The 26707-nt window shown below is 45.6% G+C and overlaps 1 protein-coding gene across 3 annotated transcripts in view; it reads left to right on the top strand.

Moving 5' to 3' along the window:
• The window catches only part of LOC118367683 (ceramide synthase 2-like), a 75427-nt gene that overhangs the window by 44436 nt on the left and 4284 nt on the right, over nucleotides 1-26707 (top strand). For all 3 annotated transcript variants that reach the window (XM_052513566.1, XM_052513568.1, XM_052513567.1), the window contains exons 3-10: nucleotides 6918-7035; nucleotides 10277-10395; nucleotides 21538-21595; nucleotides 22043-22093; nucleotides 23986-24078; nucleotides 24855-24983; nucleotides 25281-25387; nucleotides 25571-25724. In XM_052513566.1, the coding sequence (XP_052369526.1) occupies nucleotides 6918-7035; nucleotides 10277-10395; nucleotides 21538-21595; nucleotides 22043-22093; nucleotides 23986-24078; nucleotides 24855-24983; nucleotides 25281-25387; nucleotides 25571-25724 (829 nt within the window). The remainder of the gene's footprint in view (nucleotides 1-6917; nucleotides 7036-10276; nucleotides 10396-21537; nucleotides 21596-22042; nucleotides 22094-23985; nucleotides 24079-24854; nucleotides 24984-25280; nucleotides 25388-25570; nucleotides 25725-26707) is intronic.

Here is a 26707-nt window from a genome sequence, read left to right on the forward strand (position 1 = left end):
CTACATGTTAATACCTCTTCTCTTTCCCCATCTGTCTACATGTTAATTTAACCTCTTCTCTTTCCCCATCTGTCTACATGTTAATACCTCTTCTCTTTCCCCATCTGTCTACATGTTAATACCTCTTCTCTTTCCCTCATCTGTCTACATGTTAATTTAACCTCTTCTCTTTCCCCATCTGTCTACATGTTAATACCTCTTCTCTTTCCCCATCTGTCTACATGTTAATACCTCTTCTCTTTCCCCATCTGTCTACATGTTAATAATACCTCTTCTCTTTCCCCATCTGTCTACATGTTAATAGCTCTTCTCTTTCCCCATCTGTCTACATGTTAATTTAACCTCTTCTCTTTCCCCATCTGTCTACATGTTAATACCTCTTCTCTTTCCCTCATCTGTCTACATGTTTAATTTAACCTCTTCTCTTTCCCCATCTGTCTACATGTTTATACCTCTTCTCTTTCCCTCATCTGTCTACATGTTAATACCTCTTCTCTTTCCCCACCTGTCTACATGTTAATACCTCTTCTCTTTCCCCATCTGTCTACATGTTAATACCTCTTCTCTTTCCCCATCTGTCTACATGTTAATTTAACCTCTTCTCTTTCCCCATCTGTCTACATGTTTATACCTCTTCTCTTTCCCCACCTGTCTACATGTTAATAATACCTCTTCTCTTTCCCCATCTGTCTACATGTTAATAATACCTCTTCTCTTTCCCCATCTGTCTACATGTTTATACCTCTTCTCTTTCCCTCATCTGTCTACATGTTAATTTAACCTCTTCTCTTTCCCCATCTTTCTACATGTTAATACCTCTTCTCTTTCCCCCATCTGTCTACATGTTAATTTAACCTCTTCTCTTTCCCCATCTGTCTACATGTTTATACCTCTTCTCTTTCCCTCATCTGTCTACATGTTAATTTAACCTCTTCTCTTTCCCCATCTGTCTACATGTTTATACCTCTTCTCTTTCCCTCATCTGTCTACATGTTAATTTAACCTCTTCTCTTTCCCCATCTGTCTACATGTTAATAGCTCTTCTCTTTCCCTCATCTGTCTACATGTTAATTTAACCTCTTCCCTTCCCCATCTGTCTACATGTTAATACCTCTTCTCTTTCCCTCATCTGTCTACATGTTAATTTAACCTCTTCTCTTTCCCCATCTGTCTACATGTTTATACCTCTTCTCTTTCCCTCATCTGTCTACATGCTAATTTAACCTCTTCTCTTACACCATCTGTCTACATGTTAATAGCTCTTCTCTTTCCCCATCTGTCTACATGTTTATACCTCTTCTCTTTCCCCCATCTGTCTACATGTTAATTTAACCTCTTCTCTTACACCATCTGTCTACATGTTAATACCTCTTCTCTTTCCCTCATCTGTCTACATGTTAATTTAACCTCTTCTCTTTCCCCATCTGTCTACATGTTAATAATACCTCTTCTCTTTCCCCATCTGTCTACATGTTAATAGCTCTTCTATTTCCCCATCTGTCTACATGTTAATAATACCTCTTCTCTTTCCCCATCTGTCTACATGTTAATAGCTCTTCTCTTTCCCCATCTGTCTACATGTTAATTTAACCTCTTCTCTTTCCCCATCTGTCTACATGTTAATTTAACCTCTTCTCTTTCCCCACCTGTCTACATGTTAATACCTCTTCTCTTTCCCCATCTGTCTACATGTTAATACCTCTTCTCTTTCCCCATCTGTCTACATGTTAATTTAACCTCTTCTCTTTCCCCATCTGTCTACATGTTAATACCTCTTCTCTTTCCCCATCTGTCTACATGTTAATTTAACCTCTTCTCTTTCCCCATCTGTCTACATGTTAATACCTCTTCTCTTTCCCCATCTGTCTACATGTTAATTTAACCTCTTCTCTTTCCCCATCTGTCTACATGTTTATACCTCTTCTCTTTCCCCACCTGTCTACATGTTAATACCTCTTCTCTTTCCCCATCTGTCTACATGTTAATACCTCTTCTCTTTCCCCATCTGTCTACATGTTAATTTAACCTCTTCTCTTTCCCCATCTGTCTACATGTTTATACCTCTTCTCTTTCCCTCATCTGTCTACATGTTAATTTAACCTCTTCTCTTTCCCCACCTGTCTACATGTTAATACCTCTTCTCTTTCCCCATCTGTCTACATGTTAATACCTCTTCTCTTTCCCCATCTGTCTACATGTTAATACCTCTTCTCTTTCCCCATCTGTCTACATGTTAATTTAACCTCTTCTCTTTCCCTCATCTGTCTACATGTTAATTTAACCTCTTCTCTTTCCCCATCTGTCTACATGTTTATACCTCTTCTCTTTCCCTCATCTGTCTACATGCTAATTTAACCTCTTCTCTTACACCATCTGTCTACATGTTAATACCTCTTCTCTTTCCCCATCTGTCTACATGTTAATAGCTCTTCTCTTTCCCCATCTGTCTACATGTTTATACCTCTTCTCTTTCCCCCATCTGTCTACATGTTAATACCTCTTCTCTTTCCCCATCTGTCTACATGTTAATTTAACCTCTTCTCTTTCCCCATCTGTCTACATGTTTATACCTCTTCTCTTTCCCTCATCTGTCTACATGTTAATTTAACCTCTTCTCTTTCCCCATCTGTCTACATGTTTATACCTATTCTCTTACCCATCTGTCTACATGTTAATACCTCTTCTCTTTCCCCATCTGTCTACATGTTAATACCTCTTCTCTTTCCCCACCTGTCTACATGTTAATACCTCTTCTCTTTCCCCATCTGTCTACATGTTAATACCTCTTCTCTTTCCCTCATCTGTCTACATGTTAATTTAACCTCTTCTCTTTCCCCATCTGTCTACATGTTAATACCTCTTCTCTTTCCCTCATCTGTCTACATGTTAATTTAACCTCTTCTCTTTCCCCATCTGTCTACATGTTAATTTAACCTCTTCTCTTTCCCCACCTGTCTACATGTTAATACCTCTTCTCTTTCCCCATCTGTCTACATGTTAATTTAACCTCTTCTCTTTCCCCATCTGTCTACATGTTTATACCTCTTCTCTTTCCCCACCTGTCTACATGTTAATACCTCTTCTCTTTCCCCATCTGTCTACATGTTAATACCTCTTCTCTTTCCCCATCTGTCTACATGTTAATTTAACCTCTTCTCTTTCCCCATCTGTCTACATGTTTATACCTCTTCTCTTTCCCCACCTGTCTACATGTTAATTTAACCTCTTCTCTTTCCCCATCTGTCTACATGTTAATAGCTCTTCACTTTCCCTCATCTGTCTACATGTTAATACCTCTTCTCTTTCCCCATCTGTCTACATGTTAATACCTCTTCTCTTTCCCCATCTGTCTACATGTTAATTTAACCTCTTCTCTTTCCCCGTTCCCCATCTGTCTACATGTTAATTTAACCTCTTCTCTTTCCCCATCTGTCTACATGTTTATACCTCTTCTCTTTCCCTCATCTGTCTACATGTTAATTTAACCTCTTCTCTTTCCCCATCTGTCTACATGTTAATACCTCTTCTCTTTCCCCATCTGTCTACATGTTAATAGCTCTTCTCTTTCCCCATCTGTCTACATGTTTATACCTCTTCTCTTTCCCCCATCTGTCTACATGTTAATACCTCTTCTCTTTCCCCATCTGTCTACATGTTAATTTAACCTCTTCTCTTTCCCCATCTGTCTACATGTTTATACCTCTTCTCTTTCCCTCATCTGTCTACATGTTAATTTAACCTCTTCTCTTTCCCCATCTGTCTACATGTTTATACCTATTCTCTTACACCATCTGTCTACATGTTAATACCTCTTCTCTTTCCCTCATCTGTCTACATGTTAATACCTCTTCTCTTTCCCCACCTGTCTACATGTTAATACCTCTTCTCTTTCCCCATCTGTCTACATGTTAATACCTCTTCTCTTTCCCCATCTGTCTACATGTTAATTTAACCTCTTCTCTTTCCCCATCTGTCTACATGTTAATACCTCTTCTCTTTCCCTCATCTGTCTACATGTTAATTTAACCTCTTCTCTTTCCCCATCTGTCTACATGTTAATACCTCTTCTCTTTCCCCATCTGTCTACATGTTAATACCTCTTCTCTTTCCCTCATCTGTCTACATGTTAATTTAACCTCTTCTCTTTCCCCATCTGTCTACATGTTTATACCTCTTCTCTTTCCCCACCTGTCTACATGTTAATACCTCTTCTCTTTCCCCATCTGTCTACATGTTAATACCTCTTCTCTTTCCCCATCTGTCTACATGTTAATTTAACCTCTTCTCTTTCCCCATCTGTCTACATGTTTATACCTCTTCTCTTTCCCTCATCTGTCTACATGTTAATTTAACCTCTTCTCTTTCCCTCATCTGTCTACATGTTAATTTAACCTCTTCTCTTTCCCCATCTGTCTACATGTTAATACCTCTTCTCTTTCCCTCATCTGTCTACATGTTAATTTAACCTCTTCTCTTACACCATCTGTCTACATGTTAATACCTCTTCTCTTTCCCTCATCTGTCTACATGTTAATTTAACCTCTTCTCTTACACCATCTGTCTACATGTTAATTTAACCTCTTCTCTTTCCCCATCTGTCTACATGTTAATTTAACCTCTTCTCTTTCCCCATCTGTCTACATGTTTATACCTCTTCTCTTTCCCTCATCTGTCTACATGCTAATTTAACCTCTTCTCTTACACCATCTGTCTACATGTTAATTTAACCTCTTCTCTTTCCCCATCTGTCTACATGTTAATAGCTCTTCTCTTTCCCCATCTGTCTACATGTTTATACCTCTTCTCTTTCCCCCATCTGTCTACATGTTAATACCTCTTCTCTTTCCCCATCTGTCTACATGTTAATTTAACCTCTTCTCTTTCCCCATCTGTCTACATGTTTATACCTCTTCTCTTTCCCTCATCTGTCTACATGTTAATTTAACCTCTTCTCCTTCCCCATCTGTCTACATGTTTATACCTATTCTCTTACACCATCTGTCTACATGTTAATACCTCTTCTCTTTCCCTCATCTGTCTACACGTTAATACCTCTTCTCTTTCCCTCATCTGTCTACATGTTAATACCCCTTCTCTTTCCCCATCTGTCTACATGTTAATACCTATTCTCTTTCCCTCATCTGTCTACATGTTAATACCTCTTCTCTTTCCCCATCTGTCTACATGTTAATAATACCTCTTCTCTTTCCCCACCTGTCTACATGTTAATACCTCTTCTCTTTCCCCATCTGTCTACATGTTAATACCTCTTCTCTTTCCCCATCTGTCTACATGTTAATAGCTCTTCTCTTTCCCTCATCTGTCTACATGTTAATAATACCTCTTCTCTTTCCCCATCTGTCTACATGTTAATAGCTCTTCTATTTCCCCATCTGTCTACATGTTAATACCTCTTCTCTTTCCCCATCTGTCTACATGTTAATAGCTCTTCTCTTTCCCCATCTGTCTACATGTTAATACCTCTTCTCTTACACCATCTGTCTACATGTTAATTTAACCTCTTCTCTTTCCCCATCTGTCTACATGTTAATACCTCTTCTCTTTCCCCATCTGTCTACATGTTAATACCTCTTCTCTTTCCCCATCTGTCTACATGTTAATACCTCTTCTCTTTCCCTCATCTGTCTACATGTTAATAGCTCTTCTCTTTCCCCATCTGTCTACATGTTAATACCTCTTCTCTTTCCCCATCTGTCTACATGTTTATACCTCTTCTATTTCCCCATCTGTCTACATGTTAATACCTCTTCTCTTTCCCCATCTGTCTACATGTTAATACCTCTTCTCTTTCCCCCATCTGTCTACATGTTAATACCTCTTCTCTTTCCCCATCTGTCTACATGTTAATAGCGCTTCTATTTCCCCATCTGTCTACATGTTAATAGCTCTTCTCTTTCCCCATCTGTCTACATGTTAATACCTCTTCTCTTTCCCCATCTGTCTACATGTTAATACCTCTTCTCTTTCCCCCATCTGTCTACATGTTAATACCTCTTCTCTTTCCCCATCTGTCTACATGTTAATAGCTCTTCTATTTCCCCATCTGTCTACATGTTAATAGCTCTTCTCTTTCCCCATCTGTCTACATGTTAATTTAACCTCTTCTCTTTCCCTCATCTGTCTACATGTTTATACCTATTCTCTTACACCATCTGTCTACATGTTAATACCTCTTCTCTTTCCCCATCTGTCTACATGTTAATAGCTCTTCTATTTCCCCATCTGTCTACATGTTAATAGCTCTTCTCTTTCCCCATCTGTCTACATGCTAATACCTCTTCTCTTTCCCCATCTGTCTACATGTTAATACCTCTTCTCTTTCCCCATCTGTCTAGATGTGTTTAAATTCCTATGCCTCTCCCTCCCCCCCTCCACGTGCTCCACCCTTTTTCTCCTTCCCTCTCTCCCTCCCTCTCTCCTTCTCTCCCTCTCTCCCTCTCTCCCTCTCTCTCCTCTATCCATCTCTCCCTCTCTCTCTATCCATCTCTCCCTCTCTCCTTCCTTCCCTCCCTCTCTCTCCTCTGTCCATCTTGTCCTCTCCTCCGCTAATCTTTAATTACATTATTTTACCTTAAATCTGTAATTTAAACTCGGTCTGTTTTCCCTGAGTCACTCTGATCATATCTCTGCTTCCTCTTCTCCTCTGTGTCCTTTCCCTCCCTCTCTTCTCTTCTCTCATATTTTTAGTTGTGTGTTAGCTGAGCAATAGCAATCAGTCAACCTTTCTCTGTCACTCTCTCTATCACTTTCTCTCCCTCCCTTCATACCTCTCCATCCTCCCTCATGATAATATCAAACCCACATGATCTAATCAACTGAACAATTGCGCCCAGCAATACCATGCCGTCTCTCTCTCTTCCTCCCATCTCATCTCTCTCCCCTCTCTGTGTGTGCAGGTTAGTGGCCACCCCACTGGCTGCTGTCATGGGGGTGAAGGAGAAAGTTCGGCTCATAGTCTCACACAACCCCACACTGGAGTCCTTCTACTGTAACACAACCAAGAACCCCTCACAGGTAACACAATTTTAAAAAACTACACCAATGCATGCAAGCACAGACACATGTACACAGTACAGATCCTACATCTGTATACAGCACCACACAAATCATTATGCTAAACTGTATCCCTTTCTACCCTTCTCTCTCTCTCCTCCCTTTCTCTCTCCCCCTATTCCCCGCTCTCCCTCCCTCCTCCCTTTCTCTCTCCCCCTATTCCCCCGCTCTCCCTCCCTCCCTCCTCTCTTTCTCTCTCCCCCTATTCCCTGCTCTCCCTCCCTCCCTCCTCCCTTTCTCTCTCCCCCTATTCCCCGCTCTCCCTCCCTCCTCCCTTTCTCTCTCCCCCTATTCCCCCGCTCTCCCTCCCACCTCTCTTTCTCTCTCCCACTATCCCCCCGCTCTCTCTCCCTCCTCCCTTTCTCTCCCCCTATCCCCGCTCTCCCTCCCTCCTCCCTTTCTCTCTCCTCCTATCCCCGCTCTCAATCCCTCCTCCCTTTTCTCTCCCCCTATTCCCCGCTCCCCTCCCTCCTCCTTTCTCTCTCCCCCTATTCCCCGCTCTCCCTCCCTCCTCCTTTCTTTCTCCCCCTATCCCCGCTCTCTCTCCCTCCTCCCTTTCTCTCTCCCCCTATTCCACGCTCCCCCTCCCTCCTCCCTTTCTCTCTCCCCCTATTCCCCCGCTCTTCCTCCCTCCTCCCTTTCTCTCTCCCCTATCCCCGCTCTCTCTCCCTCCTCCTTTCTCTCTCCCCCTATCCCCCGCTCTCCCTCCCTCCTCCCTTTCTCTCTCCCCCTATCCCCCGCTCTCCCTCCCTCCTCCCTTTCTCTCTCCCCCTATTCCCCGCTCTCCCTCCCTCCTCCCTTTCTCTCTCCCCTATCCCCCGCTCTCCCTCCCTCCTCCTTTCTCTCTCCCCTATCCCGCTCTCTCTCCCTCCTCCTTTCTCTCTCCCCCTATCCCCGCTCTCTCTCCCTCCTCCCCTTTCTCTCTCCCCCTATCCCCGCTCCCCTCCCTCCTCCCTTTCTCTCTCCCCCTATCCCCGCTCTCTCTCCCTCCTCCCTTTCTCTCTCCCCCTATCCCCCGCTCCCCTCCCTCCTCCCTTTCTCTCTCCCCTATTCACCCTCCCCTCCCTCCTCCCTTTCTCTCTCCCCCTATTCCCCCGCTCTCCCTCCCTCCTCCCTTTCTCTCTCCCCCTATTCCCCGCTCCCCCTCCCTCCTCCCTTTCTCTCTCCCCCTATCCCCGCTCTCCCTCCCTCCTCCCTTTCTCTCTCCCCCTATCCCCGCTCTCTCTCCCTCCTCCCTTTCTCTCTCCCCCTATCCCCCGCTCCCCTCCCTTTCTCTCTCCCCCTATCCCCGCTCTCCCTCCCTCCTCCCTTTCTCTCTCCCCCTATTCCCCCGCTCTCCCTCCCTCCTCTCTTTCTCTCTCCCCCTATTCCCCGCTCCTCCCTCCCTCCCTCCTCCCTTTCTCTCTCCCCCTATTCCCCGCTCTCCCTCCCTCCTCCTTTCTCTCTCCCCCTATTCCCCGCTCTCCCTCCCACCTCTCTTTCTCTCTCCCACTATCCCCGCTCTCTCTCCCTCCTCCTTTCTCTCTCCCCCTATCCCCGCTCTCCCTCCCTCCTCCCTTTCTCTCTCCCCTATCCCCTCTCAATCCCTCCTCCTTTCTCTCTCCCCCTATTCCCCGCTCCCCCTCCCTCCTCCCTTTCTCTCTCCCCTATTCCCCGCTCTCCCTCCCTCCTCCCTTTCTCTCTCCCCTATCCCCGCTCTCTCCCTCCCTCCTCCCTTTCTCTCTCCCCTATTCCCCGCTCCCCTCCCTCCTCCCTTTCTCTCTCCCCCTATTCCCCGCTCTCCCTCCCTCCTCCTTTCTCTCTCCCCTATCCCCGCTCTCTCTCCCTCCTCCCTTTCTCTCTCCCCCTATCCCCCGCTCTCCCCCCCTCCTCCCTTTCTCTCTCCCCCTATCCCCCGCTCTCCCTCCCTCCTCCCTTTCTCTCTCCCCCTATTCCCCGCTCTCCCTCCCTCCTCCCTTTCTCTCTCCCCCTATCCCCCGCTCTCCCTCCCTCCTCCCCTTTTCGATCTCCCCCTATTCCCCCGCTCTCCCTCCCTCCTCCCTTTCTCTCTCCCCCTATCCCCGCTCTCTCTCCCTCCTCCTTTCTCTCTCCCCCTATCCCCCTCTCCCTCCCTCCTCCCTTTCTCTCTCCCCCTATCCCCCTCTCTCTCCCTCCTCCCTTTCTCTCTCCCCTATCCCCCGCTCCCCTCCCTCCTCCCTTTCTCTCTCCCCTATTCCCCCTCCCCTCCCTCCTCCCCTTTCTCTCTCCCCCTATTCCCCGCTCTCCCTCCCTCCTCCCTTTCTCTCTCCCCTATTCCCGCTCTCCCTCCCTCCTCCCTTTCTCTCTCCCCCTATTCCCCGCTTCCCCTCCCTCCTCCCTTTCTCTCTCCCCTATCCCCCGCTCCCCCTCCCTCCTCCCTTTCTCTCTCCCCTATCCCCGCTCTCCCTCCCTCCTCCCTTTCTCTCTCCCCCTATTCCCCGCTCCCCCTCCCTCCTCCCTTTCTCTCTCCCCCTATTCCCCCGCTCTCCCTCCCTCCTCCCTTTTTCTCTCCCCCTATTATTCCCCCTCCCTCCCTCCTCCTTTCTCTCTCCCCTATTCCCCGCTCCCCCTCCTCCTCCCTTTCTCTCTCCCCCTATTCCCCTGCTCTCCCTCCCTCCTCCCTTTCTCTCTCCCCCTATCCCCGCTCTCTCTCCCTCCTCCCTTTCTCTCTCCCCCTATTCCCGCTCCCCCCCTCCCTCCTCCCTTTCTCTCTCCCCCTATTCCCCCCGCTCTCCCTCCCTCCTCCCTTTCTCTCTCCCCTATCCCCGCTCTCTCTCCCTCCTCCTTTCTCTCTCCCCCTATCCCCTGCTCTCCCTCCCTTCTCCTTTCTCTCTCCCCCTATCCCCCGCTCTCCCTCCCTCCTCCCTTTCTCTCTCCCCTATTCCCCGCTCTCCCTCCCTCCTCCCTTCTCTCTCTCCCCTATCCCCCGCTCTCCCTCCCTTTCTCTCTCCCCCTATTCCCCGCTCCCCCTCCCTCCTCACCCCTTTTTCTCTCCCCCTATTCCCCCCAGTGGCTCTCCCTCCCTCCTCCCTTTCTCTCTCCCCCTATTCCCCGCTCCCCCTCCCTCCTCCCTTTCTCTCTCCCCCTATCCCCCGCTCTCTCTCCTTCCTCCCTTTCTCTCTCCCCCTATTCCCCCGCTCTCCCTCCCTCCTCCCTTTCTCTCTCCCTCTATTCCCTCCTACAGAGTTCTATAGACAGTCTGTGTAAGCAGACAGGTTGTTCAGAGAGACAGGTGCAGAGATGGTTCAGGAGACGCAGGAACCAGGACCGACCCAGTCTACTGAAGAAGTTCAAAGAGGCCAGGTACACACACACAGACACACACACACACACACACACACACACACACACACACACAAATACCTATATGCATACACACTACCACACATGCACACACACACACACACACATGCATGAACACAGGCACAAAACAAGATAACAACACAACAGCTTCACAAACAGCTGCTCAATGCCAATCTGTCACCAACATACCCACATGCACAGACACACACGTGCTGACATTGGCCTGTGAGCACATGTCTGAGTGTTAAAGCATGAGTCTATTTACAGTATATCTGACACTCCTCCTACCCCCCAGGCCACACACACACACATATGCCGCCCGCCTCTCACATCCCTCACCAGTCCCAGGAGACAGTTTGGTCCTATTAGCAGAATCAATTTATATCCCAACAGTGTGTGTCATTGTTATTGGACTGAGACAGTGGCTGTGTTACACTAATACTGACATTAATATCACAATTACTAGTGTAGATAACAACCTGTAGTGATTATCACAATCACTAGTGTAGATAACAACCTGTAGTTAATATCACAATCACTAGTGTAGATAACAACCTGTAGTTAATATCACAATCACTAGTGTAGATAACAACCTGTAGTTAATATCACAATCACTAGTGTAGATAACAACCTGTAGTTAATATCACAATCACTAGTGTAGATAACAACCTGTAGTTAATATCACAATCACTAGTGTAGAGACAACCTGTAGTTAATATCACAATCACTAGTGTAGATAACAACCTGTAGTTAATATCACAATCACAATCTCTATCTGTTGTCAGCAGGTTGTTGTTGTACAGTACTGGAGGTCTCTATCTGTAGTCAGCAGGTTGTTGTACAGTACTGGAGGTCTCTATCTGTAGTCAGCAGGTTGTTGTACAGTACTGGAGGTCTCTATCTGTAGTCAGCAGGTTGTTGTGTTGTACAGTACTGGAGGTCTCTATCTGTAGTCAGCAGGTTGTTGTACAGTACTGGAGGTCTCTATCTGTAGTCAGCAGGTTGTTGTTGTACAGTACTGGAGGTCTCTATCTGTAGTCAGCAGGTTGTTGTTGTACAGTACTGGAGGTCTCTATCTGTAGTCAGCAGGTTGTTGTACAGTACTGGAGGTCTCTATCTGTAGTCAGCAGGTTGTTGTGTTGTACACTACTGGAGGTCTCTATCTGTAGTCAGCAGGTTGTTGTTGTACAGTACTGGAGGTCTCTATCTGTAGTCAGCAGGTTGTTGTTGTACAGTACTGGAGGTCTCTATCTGTAGTCAGCAGGTTGTTGTACAGTACTGGAGGTCTCTATCTGTAGTCAGCAGGTTGTTGTTGTACAGTACTGGAGGTCTCTATCTGTAGTCAGCAGGTTGTTGTACAGTACTGGAGGTCTCTATCTGTAGTCAGCAGGTTGTTGTACATTACTGGAGGTCTCTATCTGTAGTCAGCAGGTTGTTGTTATACAGTACTGGAGGTCTCTATCTGTAGTCAGCAGGTTGTTATACAGTACTGGAGGTCTCTATCTGTAGTCAGCAGGTTGTTGTTGTACAGTACTGGAGGTCTCTATCTGTAGTCAGCAGGTTGTTGTGTTGTACAGTACTTGAGGTCTCTATCTGTAGTCAGCAGGTTGTTGTACAGTACTGGAGGTCTCTATCTGTAGTCAGCAGGTTGTTGTGTTGTACAGTACTGGAGGTCTCTATCTGTAGTCAGCAGGTTGTTGTTGTACAGTACTGGAGGTCTCTATCTGTAGTCAGCAGGTTGTTGTACAGTACTGGAGGTCTCTATCTGTAGTCAGCAGGTTGTTGTTGTACAGTACTGGAGGTCTCTATCTGTAGTCAGCAGGTTGTTGTTGTACAGTACTGGAGGTCTCTATCTGTAGTCAGCAGGTTGTTGTTGTACAGTACTGGAGGTCTCTATCTGTAGTCAGCAGGTTGTTGTTGTACAGTACTGGAGGTCTCTATCTGTAGTCAGCAGGTTGTTGTTGTACAGTACTGGAGGTTTCTATCTGTAGTCAGCAGGTTGTTGTGTTGTACAGTACTGGAGGTCTCTATCTGTAGTCAGCAGGTTGTTGTTGTACAGTACTGGAGGTCTCTATCTGTAGTCAGCAGATTGTTGTTGTACAGTACTGGAGGTCTCTATCTGTAGTCAGCAGGTTGTTGTTGTACACTACTGGAGGTCTCTATCTGTAGTCAGCAGGTTGTTGTTGTACACTACTGGAGGTCTCTATCTGTAGTCAGCAGGTTGTTGTTGTACAGTACTGGAGGTCTCTATCTGTAGTCAGCAGGTTGTTGTTGTACACTACTGGAGGTCTCTATCTGTAGTCAGCAGGTTGTTGTTGTACAGTACTGGAGGTCTCTATCTGTAGTCAGCAGGTTGTTTTACAGTACTGGAGGTCTCTATCTGTAGTCAGCAGGTTGTTGTTGTACACTACTGGAGGTCTCTATCTGTAGTCAGCAGGTTGTTGTTGTACACTACTGGAGGTCTCTATCTGTAGTCAGCAGGTTGTTGTTGTACAGTACTGGAGGTCTCTATCTGTCGTCAGCAGGTTGTTGTTGTACAGTACTGGAGGTCTCTATCTGTAGTCAGCAGGTTGTTGTGTTGTACAGTACTGGAGGTCTCTATCTGTAGTCAGCAGGTTGTTGTACAGTACTGGAGGTCTCTATCTGTAGTCAGCAGGTTGTTGTACAGTACTGGAGGTCTCTATCTGTAGTCAGCAGGTTGTTGTTGTACAGTACTGGAGGTCTCTATCTGTAGTCAGCAGGTTGTTGTACAGTACTGGAGGTCTCTATCTGTAGTCAGCAGGTTGTTGTGTTGTACACTACTGGAGGTCTCTATCTGTAGTCAGCAGGTTGTTGTTGTACAGTACTGGAGGTCTCTATCTGTAGTCAGTACAGGTTGTTGCAGGTTGTTGTACAGTACTGGAGGTCTCTATCTGTAGTCAGCAGGTTGTTGTACAGTACTGGAGGTCTCTATCTGTAGTCAGCAGGTTGTTGTTGTACAGTACTGGAGGTCTCTATCTGTAGTCAGCAGGTTGTTGTACAGTACTGGAGGTCTCTATCTGTAGTCAGCAGGTTGTTGTACAGTACTGGAGGTCTCTATCTGTAGTCAGCAGGTTGTTGTACAGTACTGGAGGTCTCTATCTGTAGTCAGCAGGTTGTTATACAGTACTGGAGGTCTCTATCTGTAGTCAGCAGGTTGTTGTACAGTACTGGAGGTCTTTATCTGTAGTCAGCAGGTTGTTGTTGTACAGTACTGGAGGTCTCTATCTGTTGTCAGCAGGTTGTTGTACAGTACTGGAGGTCTCTATCTGTAGTCAGCAGGTTGTTGTACAGTACTGGAGGTCTCTATCTGTAGTCAGCAGGTTGTTGTTGTACAGTACTGGAGGTCTCTATCTGTTGTCAGCAGGTTGTTGTACAGTACTGGAGGTCTCTATCTGTAGTCAGCAGGTTGTTGTTGTACAGTACTGGAGGTCTCTATCTGTAGTCAGCAGGTTGTTGTACAGTACTGGAGGTCTCTATCTGTTGTCAGCAGGTTGTTGTTGTACAGTACTGGAGGTCTCTATCTGTAGTCAGCAGGTTGTTGTGTTGTACAGTACTGGAGGTCTCTATCTGTAGTCAGCAGGTTGTTGTTGTACAGTACTGGAGGTCTCTATCTGTAGTCAGCAGGTTGTTGTTGTACAGTACTGGAGGTCTCTATCTGTAGTCAGCAGGTTGTTGTTGTACACTACTGGAGGTCTCTATCTGTAGTCAGCAGGTTGTTGTTGTACACTACTGGAGGTCTCTATCTGTAGTCAGCAGGTTGTTGTTGTACAGTACTGGAGGTCTCTATCTGTAGTCAGCAGGTTGTTGTTTACAGTACTGGAGGTCTCTATCTGTAGTCAGCAGGTTGTTGTTGTACACTACTGGAGGTCTCTATCTGTAGTCAGCAGGTTGTTGTTGTACACTACTGGAGGTCTCTATCTGTAGTCAGCAGGTTGTTGTTGTACAGTACTGGAGGTCTCTATCTGTAGTCAGCAGGTTGTTGTTGTACAGTACTGGAGGTCTCTATCTGTAGTCAACAGGTTGTTGTGTTGTACAGTACTGGAGGTCTCTATCTGTAGTCAGCAGGTTGTTGTTGTACAGTACTGGAGGTCTCTATCTGTAGTCAGCAGTTGTTGTTTACAGTACTGGAGGTCTCTATCTCTATCTGTCGTCAGCAGGTTGTTGTTGTACAGTACTGGAGGTCTCTATCTGTAGTCAGCAGGTTGTTGTGTTGTACAGTACTGGAGGTCTCTATCTGTAGTCAGCAGGTTGTTGTGTTGTACAGTACTGGAGGTCTCTATCTGTAGTCAGCAGGTTGTTGTTGTACAGTACTGGAGGTCTCTATCTGTAGTCAGCAGGTTGTTGTTGTACAGTACTGGAGGTCTCTATCTGTAGTCAGCAGGTTGTTGTTGTACAGTACTGGAGGTCTCTATCTGTAGTCAGCAGGTTGTTGTTGTACAGTACTGGAGGTCTCTATCTGTAGTCAGCAGGTTGTTGTGTTGTACAGTACTGGAGGTCTCTATCTGTAGTCAGCAGGTTGTTGTGTTGTACAGTACTGGAGGTCTCTATCTGTAGTCAGCAGGTTGTTGTTGTACAGTACTGGAGGTCTCTATCTGTAGTCAGCAGGTTGTTGTACAGTACTGGAGGTCTCTATCTGTAGTCAGCAGGTTGTTGTGTTGTACACTACTGGAGGTCTCTATCTGTAGTCAGCAGGTTGTTGTTGTACAGTACTGGAGGTCTCTATCTGTAGTCAGCAGGTTGTTGTTGTACAGTACTGGAGGTCTCTATCTGTAGTCAGCAGGTTGTTGTTGTACAGTACTGGAGGTCTCTATCTGTAGTCAGCAGGTTGTTGTGTTGTACAGTACTGGAGGTCTCTATCTGTAGTCAGCAGGTTGTTGTTGTACAGTACTGGAGGTCTCTATCTGTAGTCAGCAGGTTGTTGTGTTGTACAGTACTGGAGGTCTCTATCTGTAGTCAGCAGGTTGTTGTGTTGTACAGTACTGGAGGTCTCTATCTGTAGTCAGCAGGTTGTTGTTGTACAGTACTGGAGGTCTCTATCTGTAGTCAGCAGGTTGTTGTACAGTACTGGAGGTCTCTATCTGTAGTCAGCAGGTTGTTGTGTTGTACAGTACTGGAGGTCTCTATCTGTAGTCAGCAGGTTGTTGTACAGTACTGGAGGTCTCTATCTGTAGTCAGCAGGTTTGTTGTTTGTCACAGTACTGGAGGTCTCTATCTGTAGTCAGCAGTTGTTGTTGTACAGTACTGGAGGTCTCTATCTGTAGTCAGCTGGAGGTCTCTATCTGTAGTGTTGTTGTACAGTACTGGAGGTCTCTATCTGTAGTCAGCAGGTTGTTGTGTTGTACAGTACTGGAGGTCTCTATCTGTAGTCAGCAGGTTGTTGTACAGTACTGTTGTACAGTACTGGAGGTCTCTATCTGTAGTCAGCAGGTTGTTGTGTTGTACAGTACTGGAGTCTCTATCTGTAGTGGAGGTCTCTCTATCTGTAGTCAGCAGGTTGTTGTACAGTACTGGAGGTCTCTATCTGTAGTCAGCAGGTTGTTTGTTGTTGTACAGGTCTCTATCTGGCAGGTTGTTGTTGTCTCTGGAGGTCTCTATCTGTAGTCAGCAGGTTGTTGTTGTACAGTACTGGAGGTCTCTATCTGTAGTCAGCAGGTTGTTGTTGTACAGTACTGGAGGTCTCTCTATCTGTAGTCAGCAGGTTGTTGTTGTACAGTATCTGGCAGGTTGTTGTTGTACAGTACTGGAGGTCTCTATCTGTAGTCAGCAGGTTGTTGTGTTGTACAGTACTGGAGGTCTCTATCTGTAGGGTTGTTGTACAGTACAGGTCTCTATCTGTAGTCAGCAGGTTGTTGTACAGTACTGGAGGTCTCTATCTGTAGTCAGCAGGTTGTTGTTGTACAGTACTGGAGGTCTCTATCTGTAGTCAGCAGGTTGTTGTTGTACAGTACTGGAGGTCTCTATCTGTAGTCAGCAGGTTGTTGTTGTACAGTTCTGGAGGTCTCTATCTGTAGTCAGCAGGTTGTTGTTGTACAGTACTGGAGGTCTCTATCTGTAGTCAGCAGGTTGTTGTGTTGTACAGTACTGGAGGTCTCTATCTGTAGTCAGCAGGTTGTTGTTGTACAGTACTGGAGGTCTCTATCTGTAGTCAGCAGGTTGTTGTGTTGTACACTACTGGAGGTCTCTATCTGTAGTCAGCAGGTTGTTGTGTTGTACAGTACTGGAGGTCTCTATCTGTAGTCAGCAGGTTGTTGTGTTGTACAGTACTGGAGGTCTCTATCTGTAGTCAGCAGGTTGTTGTGTTGTACACTACTGGAGGTCTCTATCTGTAGTCAGCAGGTTGTTGTTGTACAGTACTGGAGGTCTCTATCTGTAGTCAACAGGTTTTTGTGTTGTACAGTACTGGGGTCTCTATCTGTAGTCAGCAGGTTGTTGTACAGTACTGGAGGTCTCTATCTGTAGTCAGCAGGTTGTTGTGTTTGTACTGGACTATCTGTAGTCAGCAGGTTGTTGGAGGTCTCTATCTGTAGTCAGCAGGTTGTTGTTGTACAGTACTGGAGGTCTCTATCTGTAGTCAGCAGGTTGTTGTTTGTACTGGAGGTCTCTATCTGGAGGTCTCTATCTGTAGTCAGCAGGTCTCTATCTGTTCAGCAGGTTGTTGTTGTACAGTACTGGAGGTCTCTATCTGTAGTCAGCAGGTTGTTGTACAGTACTGGAGGTCTCTATCTGTAGTCAGCAGGTTGTTGTACAGTACTGGAGGTCTCTATCAGCAGGTTGTTGTTGTACAGTACTGGAGGTCTCTATCTGTAGTCACCAGGTTGTTGTGTTGTACAGTACTGGAGGTCTCTATCTGTAGTCAGCAGGTTGTTGTTGTACAGTACTGGAGGTCTCTATCTGTAGTCAGCAGGTTGTTGTACAGTACTGGAGGTCTCTATCTGTAGTCAGCAGGTTGTTGTTGTACAGTACTGGAGGTCTCTATCTGTAGTCAGCAGGTTGTTGTACAGTACTGGAGGTCTCTATCTGTAGTTGGCAGGTTGTTGTTGTACAGTACTGGAGGTCTCTATCTGTAGTCACCAGGTTGTTGTGTTGTACAGTACTGGAGGTCTCTATCTGTAGTCAGCAGGTTGTTGTACAGTACTGGAGGGGTCTCTATCTGTAGTCAGCAGGTTGTTGTACAGTACTGGAGGGGTCTCTATCTGTAGTCAGCAGGTTGTTGTGTTGTACACTACTGGAGGTCTCTATCTGTAGTCAGCAGGTTGTTGTGTTGTACACTACTGGAGGTCTCTATCTGTAGTCAGCAGGTTGTTGTGTTGTACACTACTGGAGGTCTCTATCTGTAGTCAGCAGGTTGTTGTTGTACAGTACTGGAGGTCTCTATCTGTAGGTTGTTGTCAGTACAGGTCTCTATCTGTTGTTGTTGTACAGTACTGGAGGTCTCTATCTGTAGTCACCAGGTTGTTGTGTTGTACAGTACTGGAGGTCTCTATCTGTAGTCAGCAGGTTGTTGGTGTACAGTTCTGGAGGTCTCTATCTGTAGTCAGCAGGTTGTTGTTGTACAGTACTGGAGGTCTCTATCTGTAGTCAGCAGGTTGTTGTACAGTACTGGAGGTCTCTATCTGTAGTCAGCAGGTTGTTGTTGTACAGTTCTGGAGGTCTCTATCTGTAGTCAGCAGGTTGTTGTTGTACAGTACTGGAGGTCTCTATCTGTAGTCAGCAGGTTGTTGTTGTACAGTACTGGAGGTCTCTATCTGTAGTCAGCAGGTTGTTGTTGTACAGTACTGGAGGTCTCTATCTGTAGTCAGCAGGTTGTTGTTGTACAGTACTGGAGGTCTCTATCTGTAGTCAGCAGGTTGTTGTGTTGTACACTACTGGAGGTCTCTATCTGTAGTCAGCAGGTTGTTGTACAGTACTGGAGGTCTCTATCTGTAGTCACCAGGTTGTTGTGTTGTACAGTACTGGAGGTCTCTATCTGTAGTCAGCAGGTTGTTGTGTTGTACACTACTGGAGGTCTCTATCTGTAGTCAGCAGGTTGTTGTACAGTACTGGAGGTCTCTATCTGTAGTCAGCAGGTTGTTGTACAGTACTGGAGGTCTCTATCTGTAGTCAGCAGGTTGTTGTGTTGTACACTACTGGAGGTCTCTATCTGTAGTCAGCAGGTTGTTGTTGTACAGTACTGGAGGTCTCTATCTGTAGTCAGCAGGTTGTTGTTGTACAGTACTGGAGGTCTCTATCTGTAGTCAACAGGTTTTTGTGTTGTACAGTACTGGGGTCTCTATCTGTAGTCAGCAGGTTGTTGTACAGTACTGGAGGTCTCTATCTGTAGTCAGCAGGTTGTTGTGTTGTACACTACTGGAGGTCTCTATCTGTAGTCAGCAGGTTGTTGTGTTGTACACTACTGGAGGTCTCTATCTGTAGTCAGCAGGTTGTTGTGTTGTACACTACTGGAGGTCTCTATCTGTAGTCAGCAGGTTGTTGTACAGTACTGGAGGTCTCTATCTGTAGTCAACAGGTTGTTGTGTTGTACAGTACTGGAGGTCTCTATCTGTAGTCAGCAGGTTGTTGTACAGTACTGGAGGTCTCTATCTGTAGTCAGCAGGTTGTTGTGTTGTACAGTACTGGAGGTCTCTATCTGTAGTCAGCAGGTTGTTGTTGTACAGTACTGGAGGTCTCTATCTGTAGTCAGCAGGTTGTTGTGTTGTACAGTACTGGAGGTCTCTATCTGTAGTCAGCAGGTTGTTGTTGTACAGTTCTGGAGGTCTCTATCTGTAGTCAGCAGGTTGTTGTTGTACAGTACTGGAGGTCTCTATCTGTAGTCAGCAGGTTGTTGTACAGTACTGGAGGTCTCTATCTGTAGTCAGCAGGTTGTTGTACAGTACTGGAGGTCTCTATCTGTAGTCAGCAGGTTGTTGTTGTACAGTACTGGAGGTCTCTATCTGTAGTCAGCAGGTTGTTGTACAGTACTGGAGGTCTCTATCTGTAGTCAGCAGGTTGTTGTTGTACAGTACTGGAGGTCTCTATCTGTAGTCAGCAGGTTGTTGTACAGTACTGGAGGTCTCTATCTGTAGTCAGCAGGTTGTTGTTGTACAGTACTGGAGGTCTCTATCTGTAGTCAGCAGGTTGTTGTACAGTACTGGAGGTCTCTATCTGTAGTCAGCAGGTTGTTGTACAGTACTGGAGGTTTCTATCTGTTGTCAGCAGGTTGTTGTGTTGTACAGTACTGGAGGTCTCTATCTGTTGTCAGCAGGTTGTTGTGTTGTACAGTACTGGAGGTCTGGTTTCTGTGTGACAGCACTGAACTGGGAGGCTACTGTATGACTGTTCCCATTGTGTGCTGGGAAGTTTGCACGGGACTGTTCCATTTCAGTTTAACAGAATGTGTGTATGTTCTCTTTACTGTACCTATAAGTGCATTCAGAAAGTATTCAGACCCCTTCACTTTTGCCACATTTTTTTACATTACAGCCTTATTCTAAAATGGATTACATATATTTATTCCTTCATCAATCTACATACAATACCCCATAATGACCAACTGATAACAGTTTTTTTTTTAAATTTGTGCAAATGTATTAAAAATAAAAAACTGAAATACTTTATTTACATAAGTATTCAGACCATTTGCTATGAGATTCGAAATTGAGCTCTGGTTCATCCTGTTTCCATTGATCATCCTTGATGTTTCTACAACTTGATTAGAGTCCACATTTGGTCAAATGTTTTGACTGGACATCATTTGGAAAGGCACACACCTGTCTATATAAGGTCCCACAGTCGACAGTGCATGTCAGAGGAAAAACCAAGCCATGAGGTTGAAGGAATTGTCCATAGAGCTCCGAGGCAGGATTGTGTCGAGGAACAGATCTGGGAAGGGTATCAAAAAATGTCTGCAGCATTGCAGGTCCTCAAGAACACAGTCGCCTCCATCGTTCTTAAATGAACTAAGTTTGGAACCAGTAAGACTCTTCCTAGAGCTGGCCGCCCAGTCAAACTGAGAAATCAGGGGAGAAGGGCCTTGGTCAGGGAGGTGACCAAGAACCCGATGGTCACTCTATGGGAGAACCTTCCAGAAAGGGAAAGGGGGATACCTAGTCAGTTGTACAACTGAATGCATTCAACTGAAATGTGTCTTCCGCATTTAACCCAACCCCTCTGAATCAGAGAGTTGCGGGGGGCTGCCATAATTCACATACACGGCCCGGGGAACCCATCTCTGCAGCACTCCAGCAATCAGGCCTTTATGGTAGAGTGGCCAGACGGAAGCCACTCATCAGTAAAAGGCAGATGACAGCCCTGCTTGAAAAAAGAAATCTGTTCTGATGAAACCAAGATTGAACTATTTGGCCTGAATGCCAAGTGTCGCGTCTGAAGGAAACCTGGCACCATCCCTACGGTGAAGCATGGTGGTGGCAGCATCATGCTGTGGGGATGTTTTTCAGCAGCAGGAGACAAGGGAAAGATGAACGGAGCAAAGTACAGAGTGATCCTTGATAAAAACCTGTTCAGGACCTCTGCCTGGGGTGAAGGGTCATCTTCCAAAAGGTCAATGACTCTGAGCACACAGCCTAGACAACACAGGGGTGGTTTCGGGACAAGTCTCTGAATGTCCTTGAGTAGCCCAGCCAGAGCCTGGACTTGAACCCGATCGAACATTTTTGGATTAACTGGTCAGCGACGCTCCCCATTCAACCTGACTGAGTTTGAGAGGATCTGCATAGAAGAATGGGAGTAACTCCCAAAATACAGGTGTGCTCCCCAAATACAGATGTGCCAAGCTTTTAGGGTCATACCCAAGAAGACTCGAGGCCATAATCGCTGCTGAAGGTGCTTCAACAAAGTACTGAGTAAAGGGTCTGAATACTTATGTAAATATGATATTTAAGTTTTGTATTTTTAATACATTTGCCATAATATCTAAAAAGCTGTTTTTACTTTGTCATAATGGGGTATTGTGTGTAGATTGATGTGGGAAAAAACGATTTAATCAATTTTAGAATAAGGCGGTAGCGTAACAAAATGTGGAAAAGGTCAAGGGGTCTGAATACTTTCCAAATGCATTGTAGTATAAAGTCTGTGTGTGTGTGTGTGTGTGTGTGTTGTCCAATGATTGTGTGTGTTCTCTTGCAGTTGGAGATTCACCTTTTACCTTCTTGCTTTCATTGCTGGCCTGGCTGCCCTCATTGACGTGAGTACTGCTGTTTCACCTTTGACCTTTAAAACTCTCGCCTGTCTCCAAGCTAATCTCCTACACCAACATTGGTCAATCGTGTCATCTGACCTCTGTCATAACTCATCGTTTCAACTTTAGATCCTAGTTAAACCATTGATGGGAGAAACAGAGCCTGTTCACTGACAGCATTAATGTGTTACAGAATACTAAGATAGAATAGTCAACAACAGGGCTGGTTATATCAGGGACAACGGAGTATCCAAAACAAATGTTATACAATTTGATGTTTTTCTAACATGATTAATAAAGAAGTTACGAATGACACTGGAAGAGAATTATAAAGCCACATTAATATACAGAGGGAAAGAAGGTGTGAAAATGATTTATCTGTTTCAATGCTGTATTTCTCTGTGACTGAAGTTAGAAGTGTCTGATTTATGTATGGCTCTCTCCCTCTCTCAGAAACCCTGGCTGTATGACTTTAAGGAGATGTGGCAGGGCTTCCCTATTCTGGTATGTCCCTCTGGTTATTGATGAGTGGTAACTAATACATTGTAACATAGGAAAGTCATTGGAAGGCATATATCATAATCAATCATATCATGTTATGTCCAGTGTTTGACTGTGTTCAGAAAGCATATTATGGAAGTATCAATGTATGTTGATATTATCTTGCTCTTTCTCTCCTCTCTCTCTCTCTCCCCTATAATCTCCCCATCTCATCTCTCTCCCTATCCCTCCATCTCTCATCAATTTCCCTCGATCCCTCCATCTCTCATCTATTTCCCTCCATCCCTCATCTATTTCTCCCTCCATCCCTCATCTATTTCCCTCCATCCCTCATCTATTTCTCCCTCCATCCCTCATCTATTTCCCTCCATCCCTCATCTATTTCCATTCATCCCTCATCTATTTCCATTCATCCCTCATCTATTTCTCTCTCCATCCCTCATCTATTTCCCTCCATCCCTCATCTATTTCCCTCCATCCCTCATCTATTTCCATTCATCCCTCATCTATTTCCATTCATCCCTCATCTATTTCTCTCTCCATACCTCATCTATTTCCCTTCATCCCTCATCTATTTCCATTCATCCCTCATCTATTTCCATTCATCCCTCATCTATTTCTCTCTCCATCCCTCATCTATTTCCCTCCATCCCTCATCTATTTCCCTCCATCCCTCATCTATTTCCATTCATCCCTCTTCTATTTCCATTCATCCCTCATCTATTTCTCTCTCCATCCCTCATCTATTTCCCTTCATCCCTCATCTATTTCCATTCATCCCTCATCTATTTCTCTCTCCATCCCTCATCTATTTCCCTTCATCCCTCATCTATTTCCCTTCATCCCGCATCTATTTCTTTCTCCATCTCTCATCAATTTCTTTCCATCCCTCATCTATTTCCCTCCATCCCTCATCTATTTCTCTCTCCATCCCTCATCTATTTCTCTCTCCATCCCTCCATCCCTCCATCCCTCCATCCCTCATCTATTTCCATTGATCCCTCATCTATTTCTTTCTCCATCCCTCCATCTCTCATCAATTTCTTTCCATCCCTCATCTATTTCTCTCTCAATCCCTCATCTATTTCCCTTCATCCCTCATCTATTTCTCTCTCCATCCCTCGTCAATTTCTCTCCATCCCTCCATCCCTCATCTATTTCTGTCTCCATCCCACATCTATTTCCCTTCATCCCTCATTATTTCCCTCTATCCCTCATCTATTTCCCTCCATCCCTCATCTATTTCTCTCTCCATCCCTTCATCCCTCATTATTTCCCTCTATCCCTCATCTATTTCTCTCTCCATCCCTCATCTATTTCTCTCTCCATCCCACATCTATTTCCCTCCTTCCCTCATCTATTTCCCTCCTTCCCTCATCTATTTTCCTCCATCCCTCATCCATTTCTGTCTCCATCCCTCATCTATTTCTGTCTCCATCCCTCATCTATTTCTCTCTCCATCCCTTCATCCCTCATTATTTCCCTCTATCCCTCATCTATTTCTCTCTCCATCCCTCATCCATTTCTCTCTTCATCCCTCATCTATTTCCCTTCATCCCTCATCTATTTCCCTTCATCCCTCATCTATTTCTCTCTCCATCCCTCATCTATTTCTGTCTCCATCCCACATCTATTTCCCTCTATCCCTCATCTATTTCCCTCCATCCCTTCATCTCTCATTATTTCCCTCTATCCCTCATCTATTTCTCTCTCCATCCCTCATCTATTTCCCTCCATCCCTCATCTATTTCTCTCTCCATCCCTCATCTATTTCCATTCATCCCTCATCTATTTCTCTCTCCATCCCTCATCTATTTCCCTCCTTCCCTCATCTATTTCCCTCCATCCCTCATCTATTTCTCTCTCCATCCCTCAATCTCTCATCTCTCCCCCAGACTCTCCTGCCGTCTCAGTATTGGTACTATATGATAGAGCTGGGTTTCTACGTCTCTCTAATCTTCAGTGTGGCATCAGACGTCAAACGGAAAGTAAGTGTGCACCATGCCTGCTCTATGAAGCACACTATGCTTGTAACAATCAAGAATACAGTATACAAATCAACCACTAAAAATGGTGGTACAGAATCCCTTTACTTACAGTCCTATTCACTTTAAGAGTCAATCAATACAGCACGCAGATCACCTGAAGATTCTTCCATACATGGGGAGTGCAGTTGACAAGATCAGGGATAGTGGTTAACCAAGGCTGCACACTCTGTTAGCTACAAGTGATTCATTGAAAACAGTAAGCAAGTCTTTCCGATCCCTCTCCTGCTGTCGCCGTGGTGTTGCCCCTGTACTGACGACCAGGGGTTACTGTCATGGCACTGATGTAAGTGTCAGTGTGTATAGGGACAGGGGCCAGGGGGCAACTGCAGGAGGTGGACATTGGACTGATATGACGTGTTTGTGTATGTGGAGCCGGAGGTTAAAGGGGAGTTTGTCAGTGGACTCTACTCCACTAGGGTCAGGTCAGTACAGACCGTGTGTACCTGCTGAATGATGTCACCTGTGTGTGTGTGTGTGTGTGTGTGTGTGTGTGTGTGTGTGTGTGTGTGTGTGTGTGTGTGTGTGTGTGTGTGTGTGTGTGTGTGTGTGTGTGTGTGTGTGTGTGTGTGCGTGTTGTGCGTGTTTGCGTGCGTGCGTGTGTGTGTGTGTGAAGGATCCGAATGTTATCAAGGTAACAAAACACAAACTCTAACCTTCTCTCTCCCTCCCTGCATTTCTCTCTTTCCCTCCTTCTCTCCTTCCCTTCCTCTCTGTAGGACTTTAAGGAGCAGATGGTTCACCATATGGCCACCATCTTCCTCATCAGTTTCTCCTGGTGTGTCAACTACATCAGAGCGGGTACGCTCATCATGCTGCTGCACGACTCCTCCGACTATTTACTGGAGGTACAACCAATTACAGGAGAGCTGGGTCACCAACATAACATGACAATAATATCACTGCCATGATACGATAATAAACACAATAATACAGTTAGCACATGTAGTTTGTAGGTGGGGCCCACAGGGGAATCACCCACAAGGAAATCCCATTTGATTTGATAAACCAGGAAGTGGACAAAGTACTACTGATATTGGAGAAGTGGAGATATGGAGAGATTTAGTACTGTCATCTGGTGGAAGAAATATGACATTACAATTATTTTCTATCAACAACAACCTTTCTCTCTCTCTCTCTGATAGTCCGCTAAGATATTCATCTATGCTGGATGGAGAAACACCAGTAACTACGTCTTCTTCCTCTTCGCTGCCGTCTTCATCTTCACTAGACTCTATATCTTCCCCTTCTAGTGAGATGACACCTGAACACTCCCACCACACACCAATGATCTGTCTCTCACAGCCATTCTGATTGTTTTACTTATGTAACCTTTAACTAGGCAAGTCAGTGAACAACACATTCTGATTAGCATCATAAATGTTGGTTGTTACTGATGTTATTGCTCTTCTTGCCCCCCCATCTTCTCTCTCAGCATCATTTATTCTACGTACATTTATCCGATGACTATGTACTCTCCGTTCTTTGGATACTACTTCCTGAATTTCCTTATGATGGTGCTGCAGTGTCTCCATATCTTCTGGGCCTTCCTCATTCTGCGTATGGCCGTCCGCTTCCTGAGCAGCGATGTATGTACACAACACTGCACACACACCCTGACAACACTACACACACACACCCTGACAACACTACACACACACACCCTGACAACACTACACACACACACCCTGACAACACTACACACACACACCCTGACAACACTGCACACACCCTGACAACACTACACACACACACACACCCTGACAACACTACACACACACACACCCTGACAACACTACACACACACACACACACCCTGACAACACTACACACACACACACCCTCACAACACTACACACACACACACACCTGACAACACTACACACACACACCCTGACAACACTACACACACACACCCTGACAACACTACACACACACACCCTGACAACACTGCACACACACACACCCTGACAACACTACACACACACACCCTGACAACACTACACACACACACACACCCTGACAACACTACACACACACACCCTGACAACACTGCACACACACCCTGACAACACTACACACACACACACACCCTGACAACACTACACACACACACACACCCTGACAACACTACACACACACACACCCTGACAACACTACACACACACACACACCCGGACAACACTACACACACACACACACACCTGACAACACTACACACACACACCCTGACAACACTACACACACACACACACACACCCTGACAACACTACACACACACACACCCTGACAACACTACACACACACACACACACCCTGCCAACACTACACACACACACACCCTGACAACACTACACACACACACACACACACACACACACATCCTGACAACACTGAACACACATCCTGACAACACTACACACCCTGACAACACTAATCACACACACACATCCTGACAACACTACACACACACACACACACACACACACACACACACACACACACATCCTGACAACACTACATACACAGCCATTACAGCATTGCACATGCATCCTGACAACACTACACACAC

This window comes from Oncorhynchus keta, unplaced genomic scaffold, assembly GCF_023373465.1.
Source record: "Oncorhynchus keta strain PuntledgeMale-10-30-2019 unplaced genomic scaffold, Oket_V2 Un_scaffold_1315_pilon_pilon, whole genome shotgun sequence".
NCBI lineage: Eukaryota > Metazoa > Chordata > Actinopteri > Salmoniformes > Salmonidae > Oncorhynchus > Oncorhynchus keta.